Source organism: Stenella coeruleoalba (genome assembly GCF_951394435.1).
Source record: "Stenella coeruleoalba genome assembly, chromosome: 11".
NCBI lineage: Eukaryota > Metazoa > Chordata > Mammalia > Artiodactyla > Delphinidae > Stenella > Stenella coeruleoalba.
Genome location: NC_137157.1, coordinates 60,234,698 through 60,257,597, shown reverse-complemented (window position 1 = coordinate 60,257,597; position 22,900 = coordinate 60,234,698). Strand labels below are relative to the sequence as shown.

At 56.2% G+C, this 22,900-nt stretch overlaps 2 protein-coding genes across 11 annotated transcripts; one reads left to right on the top strand and one right to left on the bottom strand.

Annotated features, from left to right (window-relative positions):
• Positions 1–164: 164 nt before the first annotated feature.
• On the bottom strand, positions 165–15,838 carry MAP3K12 (mitogen-activated protein kinase kinase kinase 12). 7 transcript variants are annotated; one of them, XM_079938349.1, is made up of 15 exons: positions 8,541–8,588; positions 7,169–7,342; positions 6,861–7,069; positions 6,079–6,262; positions 5,722–5,913; positions 5,283–5,441; positions 4,956–5,114; positions 4,110–4,218; positions 3,753–3,862; positions 3,513–3,629; positions 3,252–3,389; positions 2,432–3,056; positions 2,161–2,231; positions 1,796–2,069; positions 165–1,395 (listed from the first exon to the last, which is right to left on the bottom strand). In XM_079938349.1, the coding sequence occupies exons 1-15, from the start codon at positions 8,546–8,548 to the stop codon at positions 1,297–1,299; spliced, it is 2,628 nt and encodes an 875-aa protein (XP_079794475.1). In that variant the 5' UTR covers positions 8,549–8,588; the 3' UTR covers positions 165–1,296. The 7 variants fall into 7 exon arrangements, with proteins under 7 accessions (XP_079794475.1, XP_079794474.1, XP_079794470.1 ...); XM_079938348.1 differs by having other exon boundaries at positions 6,861–7,342; XM_079938344.1 differs by having other exon boundaries at positions 3,513–3,862; positions 6,861–7,342.
• A 1,416-nt stretch (positions 15,839–17,254) lies between these two features.
• On the top strand, positions 17,255–22,751 carry TARBP2 (TARBP2 subunit of RISC loading complex). 4 transcript variants are annotated; one of them, XM_079938231.1, is made up of 9 exons: positions 17,255–17,735; positions 18,283–18,452; positions 19,269–19,371; positions 19,972–20,067; positions 20,626–20,698; positions 20,917–21,034; positions 21,322–21,449; positions 21,880–22,081; positions 22,238–22,751. In XM_079938231.1, exons 1-9 carry the CDS (start codon positions 17,683–17,685, stop codon positions 22,393–22,395), a joined length of 1,101 nt encoding a protein of 366 aa, XP_079794357.1. In that variant the 5' UTR covers positions 17,255–17,682; the 3' UTR covers positions 22,396–22,751. The 4 variants fall into 4 exon arrangements, with proteins under 4 accessions (XP_079794357.1, XP_079794358.1, XP_079794360.1 ...); XM_079938232.1 differs by having other exon boundaries at positions 17,697–17,735; positions 18,288–18,452; XM_079938234.1 differs by lacking the exons at positions 17,255–17,735; positions 18,283–18,452 and adding an exon at positions 19,023–19,115.
• Positions 22,752–22,900: the final 149 nt, after the last annotated feature.

Below are 22,900 nucleotides of genomic sequence, written 5' to 3'. Positions count from 1 at the left end.
ACTGGATGCCACAGTGATTTCATGTGGGTTTTGTTCCTGGTGTCTTGCTGTTATTTTTGCACCTTTTATCCGTCAAAGGACACGGACCCTGCTTGGGTTTTGAATGTAAGCCTTTATTCCGTTGAAGATGTTTTCTTCTGTTTTACCACTCCCATCTTTTTCTGTAGCCCTTGAGCCTGCATTGCAGAGTGACCTTGATAGATATAGCAAGCTGGCTGTGCCCTTGGTCCAAAAGATGGGGGGTTATATTTTCCTAAGATTTGTCTGCAAAGTGTAAGCAAGCACTTCAACTGGGTGGGTGGGGAGGGATGCACATGCATACACATGGAAGCAGCTGAATGTGTGTCTCACTGGGGTTCAGGTTGCTGGGAATGCCTATACTCTTGTCCAGACTTAAAACTGTAGTCTCCTGTTTTTAAAAAGAATGGGTGTTTTATGGGTCCTACTAGAATCCTTTATAAAGACAGACCTGTTCCTATTTATGTAGATTTTTACAAGGTTGGGGCTGTAAGTGATGTTCAGTTTGTTAGTGAGAAAAGCATAAAAAGGAGGAAGTCACTCAGAGTCCTCAGATAACATCTGGAGCCCAAGGCTCCTACTTAGCCATGCAGGCTACCCCATTCAGTCACCAAGAAAACCCTCAACAGCTTGCCTGCATGGAGTGGTTATATTTCAAGGTTTTTTCACAGGGGTTACAATGTGACAGTCCCCACCCCAATCAGGCACCAAGATAAAAGCAGGGACTTAAAACAACACCCCAGTTCTTCAGCCTGAGCCATCACATGCTTTCACAATCTCCTGGCCTCCCCCTAGTCCCTAAGCCAGCGCTTGGGCAGAGAGATGGAGGGACAAAGAAATTACATTGCCACCTGAGAAACCTCAGAGGGGAGGACCCAGCCTTAGCCTCCCTCCTCCCAAGTGCAAAATGTGTAAACAGAGTAAACGGAAAACAAAAAAGTGCAGTCTAAATGGCTCCCTTTCCTGCTCCTCATAGTTTGGGCAGAAAGAATAGAGAGGAAACTAGGCAAGTTTGGCTTTTCTGTCGCCTCACCACTTGCTGAACGTATTGGAGTGAAGCAGGAAGGGGCCAGTTTGCCCTTACCCATATCTCTAGGGCAGTACTTGTCTTTCATTTCCACAGCTGCCAGTGTCCCTAGAGTTTATCAGGTGACTTGGTCAGGGGTCAGTCTCCCTTGAGCCAGACTTAGGCTGGGATAGCCCTGTCTTTGTTGATTATGTGGCGCATATATATTACTTATATAAATATTTCTCTATGTACAAGGATAAGAGTGGCTTTCATGGAGGGAGGGAGGCTGGGGGCCGCAAGGCTTCACCACTGTTGGCATTTTCCAGTTCAGTGCTGTCACAGTCTGAGTCCTCAGAGTTGGGAGGGCCCTGTGAAGAAGAGCAGAAAGGCAGTGATGTGCGGCTCAGCATCTCTTGGCAAATAGATTCCTTCAGGATCCTTCACTGTGGTCTTTGTAGTTGCAGGTTTAGAGGTTTTACTGTCTCCCGATTTCAGTTGCTCAGGCCATTCTCCAAGGCACCAGACTTCTAGTTTCAGGATTCCTCCCTGGCTGCAATTTATAGGTACTGTGCACGCAACCTCGCTAGGTACTCTAGATCTCCCAAATTCTACCACGTGGATATTTGCTCTTTAGTACGGGAGGAAACAGCTTCAGATAGAGTGACACAGGGGCGAAGTACCTATCTTTCTGGCCTCTGCATCTGTCTCCCCAGCAGCTCTCAAATGACTGGACATCTGCTCCCTGTCCAGTACCTGGTTGCGACTCACCTGCTCCCCTCTGAGTAGGTTGTGGTGTGGGATGGGCAAGGAGCTGGGTTCCCGGCCAGTAACCACCTCTGAGGAAGGTGGGTCCAGTGGGATTTCTGAGCCCTGGGAGCACATGTCATCAGACCGCTCATCTGGCCGCTCATCAGTGTTCGTACTGCCAACTTCAGGTGTGCCACTGGGGGAAGGCTCACTAGCTGTGCCCTCCTCCCCATCTGACGGATTCTCTGAGCTGAAGGTAGATAGCGACTGGCGCATGTTCAGGCCCTGAGACCACCTGTATGTTGGGGAGACCAGGATTATAGCTTGACTACACCTTGCAGTTCAGAAAGCAAAGAATGCCATGATCTCCTGATTGCATCACTCACCTCTGGCTTGAGGTCAGCTCTACTTCACTGTCCACCTCTCCTTCCTCTTCCTCTGATGAGATTCCACGTTTCTGCAGGAGAGATGAGCAGACTGTGGTCAAAGGGGGAAGAGGTCATCAAGGACCCAGGATAAGGAAACATGGTTTTAAAGGGTTAAGTTGGGAATGGCTTAAGATCAAGAACCTAACGTGGGAGGTAAATTAAGGACTTGCACCGCACCCCATGGAGAAGAAGGAAAGGGGAAGAGCTCAGGAACCATTCCATACTTTACCTGACTTCGGGTGACAGCGGCCCTGTACAGCAGTGCAGCTGGGGTCAAGTGCTGGGACCCAGCCCGGCTTCCTCCCCGTCCCGCCGTCCCTTCCCTTCCAGTTCCCAGCAGCCCTACACCGTCACCAGGCCCTACTGGTGGAGGTGGCTCCCCTTTGGCTCCCCCTGGTGAATCCGGGCTGGTGGAGCCGGGTGCCGAGCCCTCACTTGGCGGGGTGTCACCCCGGGCTGGAGGTGGTGAGCCAGGGTCCCCAGCTCCCCCTGTAGCCCCCCGGCCCCGGGCTCCCAATGCCGCTGACAGCAGGTCGGGGGACGATGAAGACATCTTTCGGAGCAGGAGGTCATGGTGGAGCCCACGGAGGGCTGGAGGGCAGGCTTCCCAGGCTGAGGGTCCCCCTCCTAGCCCCACTGGGCTTCCTGGTCCCCCAGGTTCATGGGGTGGAACAACTGCACGAAGCCCGGGCAGGTCCCCGCAGCTGCCCTTGGCGCTGGCCTTGCGGTGACGGGTCTTGCCACGGCGACTCCGTCCTGGTGAGGGGGGGCCCTTAGCACACCCAGGAAGCCCCACCCCACTCAGGGCTGCATCTAGCTTGGGTAGCAAAGACTCAGTCTTGAGGATATCTGGCCTGGTGGGAGAGAGAAAGTGCAAGTTGGAGATTAACAAATTTATCACATGAAAGCACTCCCTAACCTCAGGCAGTACAAGGCACCTCTCTCCCATCTCAGTATCCGTCTTCCTGGCATCCTTGAGCCCTACTCCTGCCTCTCCAGCATCCCCCTTGCCATTCACAAGCGATGGCACTTGTAAACTCTGGTGCTACCTTTTGCTGTGGGGTGACAGCTTCTGTGGGACATTCCTCTTCTTGATGAGCTTCTCCATTGTGTTCCCGTGCAGGAGGCCTCGGGAAGGGTGTGACTTCAGCAGACCTGGGCACCTCCGCTCTAAAGCTTGCTCCCTCCTAAAGACAAAACACGTTAGCTGGGCGTGGGACCAGGAATGGGGGCCGAGGCTCAGTAGGATCTCCAAGTCAGGCACAGCTCCAGGAAGATGGGATTTGGTGTATGAGGGTGTGTGTGATTACCTGAGTAGCTCCCGTTCCTTCAGCTCCAGCTGCAACATGAGGGCATTAAGTTCCATGTACAGGTTGTTGGCTCTCTCCAGCTTCCGCTCATAGTGTTCCCTGATGTCCAAGGCGTGTCTGAAATGGGCAGAAGGGTCCCCGAGGTGAGCTGGCTTCACCTGGTGCCATAGTTTATCCCAGTCTCTGGGAACTGGTCTGCAGGCCCTGCTATTGGTGAAATCACCTTCCCAAAACACACACCTGAGCTCCTCCCGTCTCCGCATCACCAGCTCTTCTTCTAGGCGGTGCAGACAGGTCCCTTCTGACTTAATTTTTTCAAAATGCAGCTTTACCTCTTCACGCCACTCTGCCTGGGGGTGGAGAGAAAATTAGGGGTGAGACCTGTAGAAAGCCTTCGCAGGTGCCTGCACTGCTGCACACTGTGTGTGTTGGAGCAGACAGGAGTGGGGCACAGGATCAACCAAGACCAGGTCTCAGTCCTTCAAGAGCTAATCTGTCCATCCCCAGCCACCCTTCTTCCCAGCCTCCCCTCAAAGGACACCATTACCCCTGCAAAGAGAGGGAGCTAAGGTATTCGTTTTCCTCCCCACAGCACACCTGGGACTTAAAGTAAGTCTCCTGGGGTGTGGAGAGTACATCGGCTGAGGCGATGTCCAGATGCAGCAGGATCTGTCGGAATGATGGACGATTTCGTGGTTTGCTGTTCCTGGAGGAAATGGAGTCATGGGAGAGAAAGGAATTGCAGGGAGGTCCAGAAAGGAACTAGAGCATCCTTTCCCAAAGGGTGTCCTGGAGAATCCAACTCTACAATGATTCTGTGACAAAACTCCCTGGTCAACTATCTAGGAAATGTTACAGGCCATCTGTTAGCATATCAAAGTCCTGCAGTAAGGAAACCTATTTAATCCCATTTTCCAACTTGTTTGCCAAAACAAACCTTTTTGAGTAACTCCATTAAAAGAAACACATTTGGGGAAATGCTTAGCCAAAGATTAGAAATCTCCCACCTTCCTCCATGGTCTAGGTTCCAAACAAGGGTCCAGGGCCTCCCGCGTTCTATGACAGTCGATACTTGAGGCTCAACCAGCCATGCTCAGCGGCTGTGCTGGTCCTTCACAGGCGCTTCATAGACACCCTCTATATCAGATACTGTTGTCCCCATTTTGCAGATAAGGAAACAGGTTCAGAGGGAACACTGCTTGCCCAAGGTCACACACAGTTTGTGCGCCCCTGCAGACTATTGGTCAGCCCAATTTCTCTCCGTTCTTTATCCTAGTCCCCTTGATACACACTCTGAGTCCTGGGGTCTTTCTTGGAGAGCCATATTTGGGAGCTCTGTCCCCCTTTCCCTGTTCAGGATTCTGGGCCTGGATGCCCGGGTCCTGGGTGCTGGCTAACCGTCAGCCACCTCCCTTGCTTCCAGCTTGGCCAGGTGGTCCTTACCAGCACTGACGAAGCAGGATTTTGAAGCCGTCTGGGCAGCTGGAGGGCACAGGCAGATGGAGACTGTTGCTTCCCACACCCCAGATGATGGCTGAGGAATCTACATCTTTGTAGGGGATCTCACCAGTCAGCAGTTCCCACAGCACCACACCAAAGGACCTAGGGATAAGAGGGGACGTCACTTGGGGGGGTCTTCCTCCAGAGGCCCTGCAGGTTACCGCAGGCTTGTCTCACTTCTCACTTGTACTCAGGCCCTGGAAGAACCCCCAACCCTGCCAGCTCTCATGCTGGCCGCCTGCTATTCTCAGTCCTCAGCCTGGCCCTCACCAGATGTCGACCTTCTCAGACACGGGCTCGTTGCGGATCACTTCAGGGGCCATCCAGGCTACTGTCCCTGCAAAGGACATCTTGGTGCTCTTGTCACTCAGCTCCTTGGAAGTGCCAAAATCGGAGATCTTCACCACATCGTCGTACGTGATGAGCATGCTGGTAAAGAGTGTAGTCAGCTGGGGCCCGGGCCCCTCCACGCACCTTGTCTAGCCGCAGCAACTCTACCTTTCTGTTTGAAGTCATCTGGGACACCCAGAAACGGGGGGCTTACCACAGCCCTCTTGAGATAGGGCTATCACTTGGGAGGGGTTTCTGAGATGGCCACATGGACTTTAGGACAGGGTCTGAAAGCAGGGAGATGGCCACACTGACCTGGGTGGGGACACCTACAGGAGACCGTGCACAGTAGCTTCTCCCTGCTTGCTTGCTTACTCACTTGGGGGACTTGAGGTCTCGGTGGATAATCTTGTGCAGGTGCAGGTAGTTCATGCCGCCGGCAATGCCCATGGACCAGTCAACCAGCAAGGAGGGGGTGACAGGGCGGCCAGCCCGCAGCACCTCATACAGCTGGCCCTGAGCGCAGAACTCCATAAGGATGCAGTAGCAGGGAGCCTGGGTACACACACCCCTGGGAGCCAAACACAGTGGCATGAAGGGCTCAGCCAGCCCAGCATCCACTTGGTTCACACCTGGCACCCCCATTCCCACCCACGCCATTCTGGCACCCGCTGTAGGAAGGGTGCGGTAGATCCCTGCCCTCAAAAGAGAACCCCGGCCCCGCCCCAGACCTTACTTGAAGGTGATGATGTTAGGGTGCTTCAGCTTTCGCAGGTGCTTGATGTCAGTCTCCTTCAGGTCCCGTACCTTCTTCACAGCCACCTCCTCCCCATGGAAGCGCCCCAGGAAGACGGCGCCCTGGGCCCCTGAGCCCACCCACTGCAGGTCCAGGATTTCCTCAAAGGGGACCTCCCAAAGGTCTGTGGACAGGAGGCACAGTGCCACAGGCTCAGAGAGCCACACCTGGGGCCTTGGGGTGGTCAGGCTCAGGGAAAAGCATTGGGTTGGCTGAGATGACTCAAGGAGGGTGAGGCAGAAAAGTAGCTAAAATGGGCTGAGAAGATGGGACAGGAAGGAAATGAAGGGGTGGTCTAAAAAGAAACTGGGGGGACTTCCCTGGTGTCATGGTGGTTAAGAATCTGCCTGCCAATGCAGGGGACACAGTTCGAGCCCCGGTTCGGGAAGATCCTACATGCTGCGGAGCAACTAAGCCCGTGCACCACAACTACTGAAGCCCACGTGCCTAGAGCCCGTGCTCCGCAACGAGAAGCCACCGCAACGAGAAGCCCGCTCGCCGCAACTAGAGAAAGCCCGCGCACAGCAACGAAGACCCAACGCAGCCCAAAATAAATTAATAAATTAAAAAAAAAAAAAACTGGGGAGTCAGTGGCTGATGGACAAATAAGGGGCTGGGCTCTGGGAAGAGAAAAGGATCATCAGGCAACTTAGGTGGGGCTGTCCAAATGGATGTCAGGCTCAGGGAGATGGGGAGAGGGTCTCCTCGAGGACACGGCCTACCTTCCTGCTGCTGCTTGTGCTCCGTGGAATAGGCCTTCCCAATCATGGTCCAAACAGGGCGCAGGCAGCCGAAGAGGCCTTCCAGGAAGCCGCTGCCGCTCTGGCACTGTAGTCGCACCTCATCTGCTCGAACTCTGGACGCCCGACTCTCAGGGGACCCAGTGGCTCCCCCTGGGCCCCCAGCATCCTGCTCGTGCAGCTGCAGGACACTGTTGGCAAAAGGCTCAGGGGGCGGCTCTCCACCTGGGGAGGGGCTGGGCCCGCCCCCGCCCTGCCCCCCGAGCGGCACTACATCTCGGAGTACACACTGGGTAGGCGTCAGGTCCTTCTCGGGGGTGCAGTCGGAAGTGTCTGGGTCCAGCTTGCGCATGGACGCCTCGCTTAGGGTGGACACGAAACCCCCAAAGGAAGGGGAGGGTGTGCGGGTCTCATGGAGGCAGGCCATGGCCTCTGGGCCCCGGTGTAGTGGTGAGCGGTGGGCCCTGTGGGAAAAAGGAGGACGGGCCGTCAAAGCCGCAGGTGCCCCAGCTCAGGAGGCTCGCCCTAGAGGCAGAGGTGTGGGGTGGGGAGCTGGGCTCACAAGAGCCTCCTGGAAGTAACACTTGAACCTCACCCTCAGGTACCTATCCCCCTCCAAGCTTCCCCTGGGATCCATCTTGGGAAACATAAGCTTCCTCTCAAGCATCTATTAGTGACACAAGTCTTCCTTAGGTATACAGGCAACATACCTAAGTACCATTCTCAGGTAAATACAGGTAACAGCCCTGCTCAGGTACATACTGGTAAGGTACGTCCCAAACCCAAGTAAGGTAATAGACTAGTTCCCTTCTCCCTGAAAGATTACTGTAATTTACCTCTGGAGCACATATTTCTTTCACTTGAGGCTCACATGCACACACGTGTCACATAAGGGTCCTTCGGATATACACATTTTGAGTCTCAACCTTAGGCACACAACAGTAACACTCTCACGCCTCCCTCACATTGAAGCACACACAGGTGACACTGCTAGGACTCGGCGCCGCTCAGGCACTCTCACATGACATTCCGGGGCCTCACACTCATGTACTTGAGACATGACTCTGCTGAGAGTCTTATCCTAAGGCATATTCAGGGCTCACATCTGAGTCTCCCTCTCGGGTGCGCACACGTACACACCTGGGCCTCTCCGAGGTAAGTGACGGCTGTAACCAATGAGCTCCATTATCTGCCCAGCACAGACGAGGGAAAAAGGCAGAACCGTCCAAGGAGGATGCAGAAACTGTCAGGACAAGCTGTAGCCTAGTGCTTCACCCCCCTTAGCCCTCCCATCAGTCCCACTGCTCCCCCAGGGTTCAGTTAGAGAAGGCCCTGTCTCCTTTCCTCTTTCTCCATCGCCCTCTCCCGCACTCCCCAAACCAAGATCCAGCTTTCCAAACAATAGAGATTTGTCCCAGTTCATAGCTGGGTGCTATCTATAAAGCAGCTATTACAAACTCTGAATCCTAGCTTTGCCTCTGTCGCTTACTGTCTGCGTGACCTCAGGCAAGCTGTAGTTGAGCCTCCATTTCTCCAACTGTACAAAGGGATGCCTAGCTATCACTCAGGCACAGCGAATTCTTCAACCTATACCAATCTTGTCCCAAGCCTGACACCAGAAGTCATCTGGTCTCCCATTTCCCTCCACATCTAGTCAGTTACCAGATCATCCTGAGGTGTAGGGATTCTTGAGGCCAGCAGTCCTCTCTAACTATTCAGCATAGTAGGGTCCCTCCTTAACCACCTGCATCGGAGCCTCTGAATCACGACTGGAGAGGGGTGGCAGGAATCTACAATAAGAAGGGCTCACTGGGTGGGGATGCACCTCTGATGGTCTCAGCTCTTGTAACTCTTGATTTCCAGGCCTCTCAAAGACCTTTTCAGTGGGCAGGTGTGGGCTTTGCCTGGGTGAGTGTTTAACAAGCACCCCAGTTGATTCTTATTATGCCTGGCACATTCGAAAAGTCCTGACCCAGTGCCTTTCTAGTCTCTCTTCTCTAGTTCCATGTTACTGCCTTAATTCAGGCCTCATTAGCTGTGTCACCTGGCCCAGGAAAACTGCCCCTTAAATGGTCTCCAAGTTCTTCTAAGGCTCCCCCCACCCCATTCTCCACCTAGCCTTTAGAAGGATCTTTCTAAAGCACAAATTGGCCAGCACCCCTCTTCTTCAACCCCTCTAGTAGCCCCCACTTGGTCCTGCAGCCTCACCTCCATGCTCTTGGCCCCTCCCCAGCCTCGTCTCCCACTGCTGTTGGTACCCAGGCCATAATGGACAGAGCCTGTTACCAAGCTACATCAGGCGTTTGGGCCAGGGCACCTAATGAGAATGCTAACACTTATGGAAAGCTTACCATGTATGTTAGCCTCTGTTATAGGTGCATTAGCTTATTAAATCCTAAAAACTCTAAGTTAGGCATCCTTACACCCATTTGACAGAGGTAGCAGAGGTCTTAAATAACCTGCCCAAGGTGCTGTTAGCTAGGAAGAGGTTCAAGCTCTGTGCTCAGCCTGGAAGGCGCTTCTCAAGCCCCATCTGTTGTTTTCCAAGTCTCACTTCATCCTGGAAGTCTTCTTCCCTGTCCCCGCTGCTCTGAGTTACTGTCCCTTCTGGGCTGGCACAGCCCCCTGTGCTTCCTCCATCATGGCTCCCATTATCCTGGAGACAAAGTGCGGTCGAGGGGGCGTCCGGCTCCTCCGAGAGCCTGTACTCCTGAGAGTGACGATGTCGCACGGGATCCCAAGGCTTCGAACAGCACCCGGCGAGCAGGAAGGTGTCCAGTAAGTCCACTGCCCTACACACCCCAGAGGATCGTCCTATGGGCCAGACGTACACTACGCGTGCATTAGCTCCCTCACTCCTCAGAACCACCCAGGGAAGGAGGTATTATCATTGGTCCCTTTATATTCTTCAGAAAACTGAGGCTCAGAAAGCTGAAATCCCAGCCTCCGAATCCCCAACATATCCCGCGAGATAACGGCGGCTTCAAGAGGTGAGATGCACGTAGTAAGGCAAATGACAGGCCAAGCAACGTGCCAATTCGCCGGAGAACGTCCGCGGGAGGACCCGAGGGCTTTCGCCTGCGCCCCTCACGCTGGGCGTCCCTTCCGGACCACTGAGAACGAAGGCCGGGGCTCCCGGCGCTCCGCCCGGGTGGGCCTGCAGGGAGGGCTAGCGGGACTGGGGCGCTCCGGCTGCTAGAAGCCAGAGTGAGGGCCGTTCGAAGCGGAGAGGAAGGGGTTACGGCCCCAGCGCCCCCTCCCGCTTCCCGACCTCCTTCCCGGCCGTCACGTGGCTTGGGGCTGGGGGCGGGGGCCCGGCGGCAGGAGGAGGGGGTCCGGGCGGGGAAGGGGAGGGGACGCAGCGGGTTGGGGGAAGCGCTGGGCGCTGCGGCGTAACCATGACGACTGGGCCCGAGGCGGCGCGTGAAGTCACCGGGACAAGATTAGCCCGGAGTCACGTGAGCGGCGATCGCGGGGGTGGGGCCCCGCCCCTGACCCGGGCTGGCCCACGTGCTGGTTGCGGGCTGTCAGGCGGGGACCTCGGACCCCACCGGCTGACCGCCTCTGCGTCCCCTCCTCCCCATGCCGACCCCCGTCCCCGCGTGCATTGGAGGGAGAGCCGGTGGTGGTGAAGAGAGGGGACTTGGGTTGACTTTGGGGGTGCGGTGCCACAGAGAAAGCAGGAAATGGTGAGACAGGGAGACTGGACACGCGAAAGGGCGACAGGCACGGCCAGAGAAGGAGGGCCTACCTAGTTGAGAGAAAGACCGAACAGCGTAAAGCACAGGGAGAGACACTCCTAAGAAGGATGGACCGAAAAACTGATTTTGAAAAGCAGAGGACACTGAGTAAAAGGAGCTGAAAGGGGATTGAAAAACAGATCATCTGTGCCCTCCCCGATTCATTTCCTATTTAGAAGCTGAGCTCTGAGTAGGCACAACACCTGGCTTTTTAAAGGAATTTTTCAGCCTTCACCTGGTGTTTGGCAACCTGGAGCCTTAGGCATAGAGAGGGTGACACGCTCTGAGACACTTGCAGCCAAGCCTCCCTCCAGTTCCCCTGGCCTCCCCAGGGGCCCCTCCAGTATCCAGGGCCAGCAGCTGGGGAGAGGGAGAGAAGCCATTTCACCTGTTTGTCATTTCGGGCAGTGGAAGTAGCTGAAGAAATAGGAGATGGGACCTAAGGAAAGGGAGGGAACCCAGCCACGCTCAGTCCACCCCTCCCTGTTCTCAGGCTAATGACAGCTCTTCCAGATTGACCTGAAGGAGTGTGTGTGTGTATTGGGGGTGGGGGTGGAGCTGAGGCCCCAGGAGATTATAGTAAACTGGAGATTCCTCTCTCCCAACACACACTCTCTCTCTGTGTCCTTTATCTCTGACCTGCCAGCTGTGTCCCACTGCCCCCCACCTGGGCCTTGGCGCCAGGGCTTTGCGGCGGGGGGGGGGGGAGGAGATATCATGGCTAGGAACCCCTGCCCCAGACATTTGGTCACCCTGGGGGAGGGATGTCTCCCTGGCCATCAATTATGCAGAGCATGGGGGAAGGGCAGGGATGTGACAGGAGGGGCTGGATATCTCTGTCAGTCATTCTGTCAACCATATTTACCGAAAGGTCACTGTGCAGAACTCGGCTCCAGATTGGGTGAGGGGAGAGAGTGGTCCCTAAACTATGCATCTTCCAGGGGAAGCCGCTCTTTGGACACCCCAGGAAGCCCCAATTCAGTTTCAGCTACCAGGTTCTCTGTTTGCTGGTGGTTCCCTCCAGGTGGCTGTAGGGGTGGAGTGTGGGCAGGGAGTACCCCACACCCCTTTCATTCCTCCTCCCAGGTTCTCCTGCCTGAGATGCTGGAGGCCTGTGGCAAAGCAACCCATTACATCGTTTCTCACTCCTGTTCTAACAGCAGAATCTCAATGCCAAGCTGCTTGTCTGGCTGTCTTGGGGGCTCAGTTGAGAGGCCAGGCCATCTGTCTAAGTCTTGGGCTCTCACACTGAGCACTCGCCACTGTCTTGGACCCTATTTTGCACTCAGGAAAGGAAGATTCCCCTTCTCTCCTGACTGGGGGTGGAGGGGATGTCTTCACACAGAAAGGAGACCCAAGACTTGGGAATGGTAGTTCCACCAATCCAGGCTTTGAGATCCTGAGAGAGTAAAGGACTCTAACCCCTCCTGGCCAAGGCTCCCGGCCAATGGCTGCAGCTTGTTTTTGTTTTGCTTTTTACAAGATCCATGGTCCTGGCCCCAGGGTTGTTCTCAGATGGAAAGAACTACAGCTTTTCTGTTACGCCCTCATAAGGGGGGAATGCCTTCCCCTGAGAGCCTGGGCAAAACTGGAGATCACCCCTAACTCCAGGCCCCCAGCCTCACACAGGTCCAGCCCTGAGAACCCTAGCCGCCACCGCCTCTTCCTCCAGTAGTGTGGGCAGTGAAGGGGCTGGGAGAGAGGGGCGCAGTACTGTTTAGGAAAAAAGAACCAGCTTTGGATTTGGAGAGATCAGAACTAAAACCTCATATTGCCGTGAATTAGTTCAAGGAACGTAATCCCTCCGAGACTCCCAACCCTACCTTATGGGATGGTGAGGGTTAAGTAAGATGATGTGGGGAATGCCACGAGCACAGTGCCGGGGCTCCGGCTTTGTCTTTCTGGTTGGCTGGACACCAGGTCTTTCTCTGTGGATTCTAGAGGCCATCTCTTCTGTCTGACCAGAAGGGAGACCAGAACCTTCTACTTCCCCAGGACAAATCTTGATTTCATGTCCCAGGGGAACCAGGTCACAATGGCAGCGGTGTGCTAGAGGCCCCCGTCCTTCCTTCGCAAATCCTTGTATCCCACCTCCTCTGGACTGAGGGGGAAGGCCTAATTCCCTGTACCCCGTCCTCACCCCCTGGCCATCGTGGCCCAGGATCACCCCGCAGCCCTACCCGTTAAGGTTTGAGGGGAAGGCGAGGGTAGGAGCAAGGTATGATGGGTCACAGGGGTCCCTGATACTTAGGACCTCAGGTGCACCTGGAAGAAGTTCAGTGTATTTTAACAAATTGTTCCTGAGCCGTATGTGCATTTAAAAAGATCTGGAAGGGGCTTCCCTGGTGGCGCAGTGGTTGAGAGTCCGCCTGCCGATGCAGGGGACACAGGTTCGTGCCCCGGTCCGGGAGGATCCCACATGCCGCGGAGCGGCTAGGCCCGTGAGCCATGGCCGCTAAGCCTGCGCGTCCAGAGCCTGTGCTCCGCAACGGGAGAGGCCACAAGGGTGAGAGCCCCGTGTAACGCCACAAAAAAAAAAAAAAAAAAAAAAAGATCTGGAAGGATAGAAACCAATGTGTAACCATTTCTAAGTAGGTGGAATTGTGGGTATTTTTATTAAGAAATTAAAAAATCTATTTTAAACTGAAAAAGAAGAAATGAAAATTACAGAGTGCCTATATCCATTCCTGTCACCTAGCCTTGGACAGTGAGCTAGGGAGGGAGGGTGGATGGCCTGAGAAGCAGAGAGGCTTTGCTTGAGGTCCTGTCTCTGCTCCTGAGCAGCTGGGCGACCTGGAGTATGAGACTTCTTAACAAACCTCAGTTTCTTCATCTCTAAATGGGGACAGTGGTCACTAGTTCACACAGTGGCAATGCAGGATATTATGTGGGTAATAACATAGGCTCTGGGTCAGATACCCCTGGGTTCAAATCCTAAACTCTTTTGCCACATACTGATTTTTTGATTTTGAACAGATTCCTTAACTTCTTTACGTTTCAGTTTCCTCATCCCTAAAATAGAAATGATGATTATTCTACCTCTCAGTATTGTTATAAGCAGTATTGAGATACTCCACATAAAGTTCCTGGCCTGGTACCTGGCACACAGGAAGCTCCCTATAAACATTAGCACATGGAAAGCGCCTAACAAGCAGTAGTAGATTTTTATAAACGTGTGTCCCTCCCCTTCTTTCCGTTGTCTCCGCAAAGCAAGAGGCAGCAGAGATGGTATAGGTGGAAAGGGAGCTGGATAAACACAAGGGTTAAAAAGGAGAGTGAAGAAAGAAGGAACCAAAGGAAAAGGGCTCTATCCTGGAGGATCCTTCTTCTCCTGTGGAATAGCGCACCCCTGCCGCCTCGTCACCCTTCCCCAACACAGCTGCCCCTAGTTCTCCCGGGAGCAAGGGAAGCAGACAGACTAGTGTCTGTAGCCAGCCCATCAGTGAAGCCCCCGTGTCCCCTGCTGGCGTCATCTCCACATTCTCCTTGTTCTGCCTCGACGGGGACTCCTGAAGGGGTTGATTCCCTAATCCCTTCTTTCTCCCAGACCAGCAGGGCTGGGTGGGACTGCACGTGATGAGCCATTGGGCGAGTCCAGGCTGGTGGGTGGAAGAATTTAGGGTCCTCTTCCTGGCAGAGCCAGAGCAGCACATCACCTCAGGGGGAAGGACCCACAAACAGCAGTCAGTTTTTAGAGGGGTTTTGCCATCCTTAGCCATAAGGACAACCAGAAAGTCCTGAGCCACTTCCTTAGGTAAACTTCTTGCCTCCCCTGCCCATACTTGGGGTGAATTAGGGGAAGGATATTTAGTGGTTCGTTTTCACATGTGCTGGGGTTAGTGTATCACACCATTGGTCTTCCAAGCATTGCCTCAGTCCCCACAGTGAGTGAGTAGATGGGTGGCAGGCTGGAGAGGGCAAAAGTTTTTTCCACCCTTAAGTGTGAGATAGGAGGGAGCAGAGGCCCTAAAGCTCAGAGGAACTTCAGTGCCTGGACGGGAAGACGCAGGGCGTACGCAGGCCCTTTCCTTCCTGAATCCCTCCTACTTGTCTTCCCTAGACATGACCCTCTGGCTGAAAGATCAGAGCTCCCAGAGCCATGGAGTCCATTCTGTGAGTTGGAAGGGAAATTGTGTTGAGGGAGGCACTGACTGTGGCTTGAGATGATTCTCTGTTGGACCTCGTGTGCACCCCTTCCTGGTTGAGGGCTGCTGACCCACTCTCCTCCAAGAGGGAGCAGGTGAAGGAGCTAAAAGGTGGGACTCTTCCCTCAATTCTAAGGGATACCCCACTATTTCCTTCCACTGTCTATAGAGCCTCTGACCCTTTCTCTTCCCTCCCCTTAGCCACGGCCATGGTTATAGGAGTTTTAACTCTGTGGAAACGATTCCTGCTTATTTCTAAGCCAGGGAGTTTGAGGAGTGTGTAGGGAAAAGGGAGGAGGTTCATGAAAGGCCTGGGCTGGGGAAGTGGGTTAGGGGAGCCAGAGGCGATGGAGAGACTGAGGAGGGAGAAAGCCACGTAAGAACGGGGCAGGGGAGAATGACCATCACCTGGGCATCCAGGAACAGGTGCTCTTGCCTATAATCCTCAGGTGCAGCCTGCTAAGTGTGTGTGTGTAGGGGGAGGGGGGTGAGGGGCACATGAGGCCTTGTCCTTCCTTTCCTGCCCTGAGGGGGCCCAAACTCTTCCTCCTCCTTCCCTCTCCCCCCTCCTGAGGGTGAGTGGGAGGAGAGGAGGATGTTCCCTTGCCCCCTGTCCTTTACGTCCGTCCCCCAATCGTGCCCCCACCCCCACCCCACACACTCCTTTCCAGCTCTGGAGGCCCTTCGCCTCCAAGCTGGCCGCGGCGTCCCTCCGCTCGGTTCCCCTCCTTCCCATCCCCACAGGCGTCGGGTCCAGGTCCCCAGTTCCTCCATCCCCACGGTCTCAGCATCCCCGCGCCACCCTCGCCGCACCCCGCCACATCTACTCCCGACCCTCCCTCGGCACCCGGACCCCAGGACCCAGACCCACCCCTGCCCCCGACCCTCCACAACTCGGCCCGGCTCTCACCTCGGGGGCTCCGCGGCCGCAGCACAAAAGGCGGCGCTGCTGCAGCTCGGCTCCGGATGCTGCTCCCGCCTCCTCCTCCTTCTCCTCCTCCTTTCCTCCTCCCCCCGCTGCCCTCGACCGGACCAGGGGCGCTGTCACAGGCGATGCTCGTACGGTGTCCGGGTGCACGGGTGTCAGCCCCAGCTTTCTCCCCCCACCCCCCGACCCCAAGCCCCGTCCTCACTCGGCTTGAACTCCCGCTCCTTCCAAGGCCCCCGCCCCGGGCCCCCCGGGACGGACACGCCCTGAACGGGGGATGCTGCGCTGGAGCCGCGGCCTCTTAAAGGAGCCTGCTGCTGCCATCAGGCACGTTCCAGGCTCGTCCCTGGTCGTCCGGGCCCCGCACCTCCCTGCTGGCGGGGACCTGGAGCGACCCCACCCCCGGCCTTAAGCCGACTCTGTAGGAGCCCACTATGCTGGTCTTATAAGCTCCCTCCTATACCCTGAGACAGCAGCCCCTCAGGTGGGACCCCCCACCCCCCAGCATCGTTCCCCCTGTCAAAGGATCTTGGCCTTCTTTCCTCTAATTGTCACAACTCCAGTTCCACACAGCTGGATTCCACTCAGCTCAATGCCCCGTCCCCCTCCAGTGTTCCTGGATGACCCCTTGTTATTATTCCAAGATTCCTCTGGACCTCCACCCCCGCACAGAGAAGCCCATCTCTTCCCTGATCCATTCCCAGAACACTCATTAGAGTCAGACATTTTTCGTGATCTCTTTCTCTCCAAGGTCACAAGATTTTCCCTACATCTTTCAGGCCAGTGGCTGTGAGACCTTGGCGAAGAGGGAATGGAGCTCTGGGACCCAAAACTACGCGTTCTGCTCCGCACACAGATTAGTTGATTAGTCTTAAGAGGCCAGAATCCTCTCTTTAGCTGAGAGACCCAAGACCCACGGCAGAGGGAATGAGACCACTATGTGCCTTAGTCCTACTAATCCAGTTGTCCCACTATAGCCTGATTCTCAGGCACCAGAGGGGGGTCTCCTGGCGTAGGGGAACCAGCTACAGAAAGGTGTAGGGCCATTCTAAAAAGGCTTTGGAAAAGCGGAAACCGACAGGCTGCAGGGCAGAATTAAGGGGAAGGGAGGTGAAGGACAACCTAGGAAAAAGAAGCAGGTTCTGTGAGACGAAGGCCCGAGAGCTAGGGGCTTAGGCCAAAGGCTGAGCGGGAACTGAGACTGAGATGGGCTAGGATTTACAACTGCCCCGCTGCCCTGAGGGGCAGAGGATAGTGCCCTCCCGCGTCCAGGCAGGGCCCACCCTCCCAGAGTGCAGAGTCAGGAACCGACAGCCGCCTTGCACCTGGGCCAATCACAACCTTTTCTCAGAAAGAGGCGGGATCAAGGGGGGTTGACTCTTCCCTTGTCCCCGCCCCTCTAGGTGAAGTAACCAGTCGCAATCCTCCTAGAGCAAGGGAGCGCAGTCGGGAATAACCAATTACGCCGCGAAACTTTTCGTGCACGTTTGACCCTGCCCCTCCAGCTGCGACAAAGATGTCGCGCAAGCTCCTGGGTTCTGTAGTTTTCAAGGGACCCGAAGGCCCCCAGTCTCGAGTTCGCCCTTACCGCCCCGCCCCTAGACGCTTCCACTCTGCTAGTACGCACGCCCAGAGCCCCAGCCCTGAGGCTAGGAGACGCGGAAGGAAGGAGGCGGGGCGATATTAAAAACAAAAAACAAAAAACAAAAAACCACCCTCAGCTCGGGAAGCGACAGTGGATGAGTCCGCTCCTCCCAGAAGGCGGTGCTGCCTGCCCGGGCAAACCACGCGGAGGGTTGTGGGGCGGATAGCTCCCCTCCTGATGGAGACTCTTAGAGTCGGGTGGGCGGGGGACTCCATATCCCAGCATGCTCCGCGGCAGGCCCGACCGGCCGCGACTCGGGGCTTGGCCCCGGCCCTAGCTCGTCGGCGGTGTATTGGGGCGCGTGGAGGCTGCAGTCACGGTGGCGCCCGCGGAGACGGAGGAGGGAATGAGTGAAGAGGAGCAGGGCTCCGGCATTACCACGGGCTGCGGGCTGCCCAGGTGAGCCGCCTAGTACCGATCCCTGCAGGGCGCATAACTTGGCACGGTGCGGAGGGAGTAGCGTCGCGGCCCCAGCATGCACCTGGCCTGAGGGTTGTTCCCGGCAAGCACTGGGGTAGTGGGCCGTGGTTCCCGGCATGCACCCCGGCAGTGGCCACAGCCTCCAGCATTAGCTAGTTCGGGGTTGGCCCGGTTCCCAGACTGCACTGGGGCGTTGGGCTTTATGCCCCCGACGTTCAGTGCATTTGGTGGGTACTGGGGACCTGGCCTGCACTGTGTCAGGGGACATGCACTTCCAAACTGCACTGGGGTACAGGATCCCTCGCCTTAACTAAGACAAGGAACAGTGCTTTCCCCGCTTGCCCTGGGGCACTGGACCCTGCTTTCCCAGCCTGCACCTCTACTCCACACTGAACCCAGCCGGTGGCTGCCTAAGGTCCCCTGGATCCTATGTCCCCCGTAGTGTGCCTGGATCTGATATGGCAGTGCTTGGCCAGGTGGGTGCAGAAAGGGGAGGTGTGATGAGGGTTTGTGCCCTTCCCCCCAGTATAGAGCAAATGCTGGCAGCCAACCCGGGCAAGACCCCGATCAGCCTTCTGCAGGAGTATGGGACCAGAATAGGGAAGACGCCCGTGTACGACCTTCTCAAAGCCGAGGGCCAAGCCCACCAGCCTAATTTCACCTTCCGGGTCACCGTTGGCGACACCAGCTGCACTGGTGAGGAAGGCTTGGGCAGCCTGGCTGGGGTGTGCATTCACAGGGCCCCATTGGCTTTATTGCTTGGAATCTATTCACAGTCCTTTTCTCCAAGACCAGTGAGGGCAGGAGAGATTTCAGGGGGAAAATCCCTGACTGGGTTAGGAGCACAGGTCTGTGAGGAGGTGGGTAGGACTCGGGAGAGTTAGAGGAGCAAAGCCGCGCTGCCACAGTGACCCGGCAGATCGTTGTTATCCTGGAGAAAGAAGTAAGAGGAGATAAATCGAAATCTCAGTGCAGCGTTTGGGGGAGTGAGTGCCCGCTGTGCTGGACTCTGCTCCAGGTGCTTAATCAAGTTCACATTTACCTTAAACCGTGGTCGGATCCAGCTGATGTAGGTGGTAGTATCCTCATTTTGAATCTGAGGAAACCGAGGCTCAGAGAGATTCAATGACTGGGGCAAGGTCACATGCCTAGTAGGTGGCAGAGCCAGGTTTTGCCTCTAGAGCCTGCACTCTTTCTATTTTTCCAGCCAGCTCTATTGAGAGGAAAGAAAGTGCTTCCCAGAGGAAAGTGAGGCAGAGAAAGAACCTCCAGACAAAGTGTCTGACCTCAGGAGGAGTTCTGCCCGGCATGGCTTGATTTGGGGAACTCATGGAAAGATAAGGGCCCTTCATGACAGCAGTTAGCATTAACACTTCCAGTCTTGGGCAGGGGGAGGTTGATGAGAGGGGGCTTGGTTGACTCCTTCTGGCTGTGAGGAGAGAGGCTGTGGGATGCTGGTTTCTCTTCTGTCCTTCCAGTGACCTCCAGTATTGCCCACACCCCCTCTCTCAGGTCAGGGCCCCAGCAAGAAGGCAGCCAAGCACAAGGCAGCCGAGGTGGCCCTCAAACACCTCAAAGGGGGGAGCATGCTGGAGCCGGCCCTGGAGGACAGCAGGTGAGGGAGGTACAGCCAAGGCATCCTAGAGGCTCTGTCAGGAACCCAGGCCCCTGCACCAGCCCCTCTGCCCCGTAGGCTTGGCCTCGTGACACTGAACCACGCTGACTTGACCTCTTCCTGAGAGCTTCCTCTGGAACCCGAGCAGGATGCTTCCAGGGCTCCTGCTGCTGTGAAGGATTCTGGGGGGCAATGGCCAGCCCCAGTGAGGGGTTATGGCTGTGGTTTGGGGCCCAGGTTGGGGCCTGGGGAGGGGGAGGGGTGGAGGCTGAGGCTGGAGGGAGCTGCTCCCCAACATACTTCCCCTCTCCAGCAAGATGGCATATTCCGTCTTCCATACTCAGGTTGGTGTTTGTTGCTCCCGTGGTTCTTGGGTAGGAAGAGACCCTCCTCCCGCTTTTCTTAGTCTTTTTGATCAAGTGTTTGGCAGCAAAAGATCTCAGGAGGAACTGGTGGTTGAGCTTCCCTGAGTTTTTGTCTCTAGTGGGAAGAGATTTTCTTAGGGGATGGGCAGGTCAGGAGGACCTGGGTCCCACACCCTTTATTCCCCACCCCCACCCCACGTGGGTGTGAATCAAAGGCCCCCTTCCCCTCGGGAAGTTCTTTTTCTCCCCTAGACTCTTCACTGCCTGAGGACGTGCCGGTGTTTACAGCTGCAGCGGCTGCTATTCCTGTTTCATCTGCTGTCCCAACCAGGTATCTTGTGTTTCCTGCCTGCCCTGGGGGGACGGGAAGGGGTCCTGGCTCCTGGCCCCTAGCCCTTGCACCCAGGCTGGTCAGGCATGAGGAAGTCTGAGTGTAAACAGAGGATGGAATAGTTGGGGACCAGAGTTTGAAGAATTTGCACCAGCTGGTAAGCTCTTGAGATGGGAGGTAATTTATAATTTTTCAGTAGCCACATGGTTGATGTTAAAGGTCTTGCAGGCCCCATTTTCTTCTGAGTTGGCCACATGATGGCCCTGTGTTTGAGTCCCATCAGGTGCTTCTGGGGACTGGACATACACCCCTCTCCACTGTCCTGGCGAGGCGACAGTCAAGTGTTCCGGAAAATCGAAATGGGCCTGGGAGCTGGAGGAGACCTTGCTGGGGTGGGAGGGGCAAGAGAGCCGGCTTGACGTTTGGAGAGACAGCTGCCTGCCTGGTGGGGAGTAGGGAGATGGCAGTGGGGGAAACCAGAGCAGGGCTTAGGACTCATGGGCAGCCGCCGAAGGAGCCAGCCCCCTCAGCTTTGGCCCTGGGCCCTTTTTCCTTCAGGAGCCCCCCCATGGAGGTGCAGCCCCCTGTCTCCCCTCAGCAGTCTGAGTGCAACCCCGTTGGTGCTTTGCAGGTGTGTCCCCATCCTCATTTCCCATGCATGCCTGTCTTCCCTTGTACCAGGGGCCATGGGGGTAGCTGATGTGGGGCTGTTACCTTGTTCTGAGGGCTTCTCCCACCCCTCCTTTATTCCTTCTTTAACTCTGAGTCTGAGGCTTCCAGGGTGGGAGGGGGAGAGGATGTGAGGACTCTTTCTCACTGTCTTGTGCACCCTTGTTTCTCCCTTCCAAGGAACTGGTGGTGCAGAAAGGCTGGCGGTTGCCTGAGTACACAGTGACCCAGGAGTCTGGACCAGCCCACCGCAAAGAGTTTACCATGACCTGCCGGGTGGAGCGTTTCATTGAGATTGGTAACTGGGCAGAGGGGAGTTCCTGTAGCTACTGTCCATCCCGCAGCACCCCAGCCACAGCCACAGGCAGCTCCCAGCCTCTCTCTGCTTTCCTGGCGGAGACCCCCAGCTTGGCTCCTTCCTCCTAGCTTTCTCCTTGCACCCTGTCCTGCCCTCCTCTTTTGGCCGGCTAGGTTCTCGGACGCGTAGCAGGTCCTGAGCTCTTCTTTTCAGTTGACATCCCCTGAGCGGGTGGAAGCACTGCGTCTGTTGGGAACCATGATTCAGCAACCCTCTCCCCCTTGCAGGCAGTGGCACTTCCAAAAAGCTGGCAAAGCGCAATGCAGCGGCCAAAATGCTGCTTCGCGTGCACACGGTGCCTCTGGATGCGCGGGAGGGGAGTGAGGCGGAGCCTGAGGACGATCACTTTTCCCTCGTGAGTGCCTTGTGGGCTGGGCCCCGGGCTCCGTCCCCCACGCGGGGGCTGGGCACTGGGGGCTCGGGTCTGTGACCTGCAAGTGAGCCTCTCGGGGTCCCAGGGCTGCTTCCGCCCTTTCTCCTACCAGACCCAGGGTTTCTTGGGCCCCCTCTCAGCCTCAGCTATAGGCCTGCATGGTGAGTGCGCTGGGGGAGGGAGCTGGCCCAGGGCAGGGGCCCTGTAGGCTTCTGTTACTGGAATGAGGAAGGCTGCCTGGCCATCCGGTCCACGGTCTAATAGCTAGAGGTGGCCACACAGGGGTTGACTGGGGGAGGCAATGGGAGGAAGCGTCCTTTGGGCTTTTCTCTCCTTGGACATAGGATGTCTGTTAAACGCTTGGGTCTCAGAGTCCCTGGCTGCATCCTCCTTCCTGTCCCCATCTTGTCAGGGTGTGGGCTCCCGTCTAGATGGACTTCGGAACCGGGGCCCAGGCTGCACCTGGGATTCTCTGCGGAATTCGGTGGGAGAGAAGATCCTGTCCCTGCGCAGCTGCTCCGCGGGCTCCCTGGGCGCTCTGGGCTCTGCTTGCTGCAGTGTCCTCAGCGAGCTCTCTGAGGAGCAGGCCTTCCATGTCAGCTACCTGGATATTGGTATGGTTACTGGGGGGCGGGGGGATGGTGGGACTGGACCCGAGCAAGTATGGATGGGAGTAAGGGTTCGGGAAGGCATGGTGATGACATGGACACCCCCTTCCCGGTGCTGCCTTCCTGCCTAGCACTGCCTCCCTCTTCTCTCTTGGTCTGCAGAGGAGTTGAGCCTCAGTGGGCTCTGCCAGTGCCTGGTGGAGCTGTCCACACAGCCGGCCACCGTGTGTCACGGCTCTGCAACTACCAGGGAGGCAGCCCGAGGCGAGGCTGCACGCCGCGCCCTGCAGTACCTCAAGATCATGGCGGGCAGCAAATAAAGCCCCGGCTGGACTCGTGGACATTCGTCCTTTGCTCCCTGCTCTTCCTGCCCCCGGCCCGTGCATCTGCCCAGCTCTGGTACCCCCTGGAGGTGCCACCTCTACCTCTGACACAGACTGCCTGCCTGCAGGCTGAGGAGGGCACAGGGCCAGGAACCAGGGGCCTCAGCTGGCCCGGGTTCTGTCCTCACGTAACTGGTAATGAAGAAGGGGAATGAAATCGGGAGCTCTCCAGTAAGAGCCTCAAATAAACGTGCTGCTTTTTGGATTCTTAAACCCTGCTCTGTTTCCCTGAGTAGTCGGTGGCAGAGGTTAGCACCAGGTCACTTCCCCTGGTGTGCCTCCCCACTTTGCTCCCCACAGGTCCCCATGTTTGCCTTTCTGGTGGCAGGAGGTTGGGTGCACTGACCTCTGGGAACTCCATCGCCTGTTCTGGAGAGCTTGGTTTGGCAGAGACGGAGGGGGCTGTGGTTCTTGTCTTGGGACTCCCTCCTGGCCCTCTGTC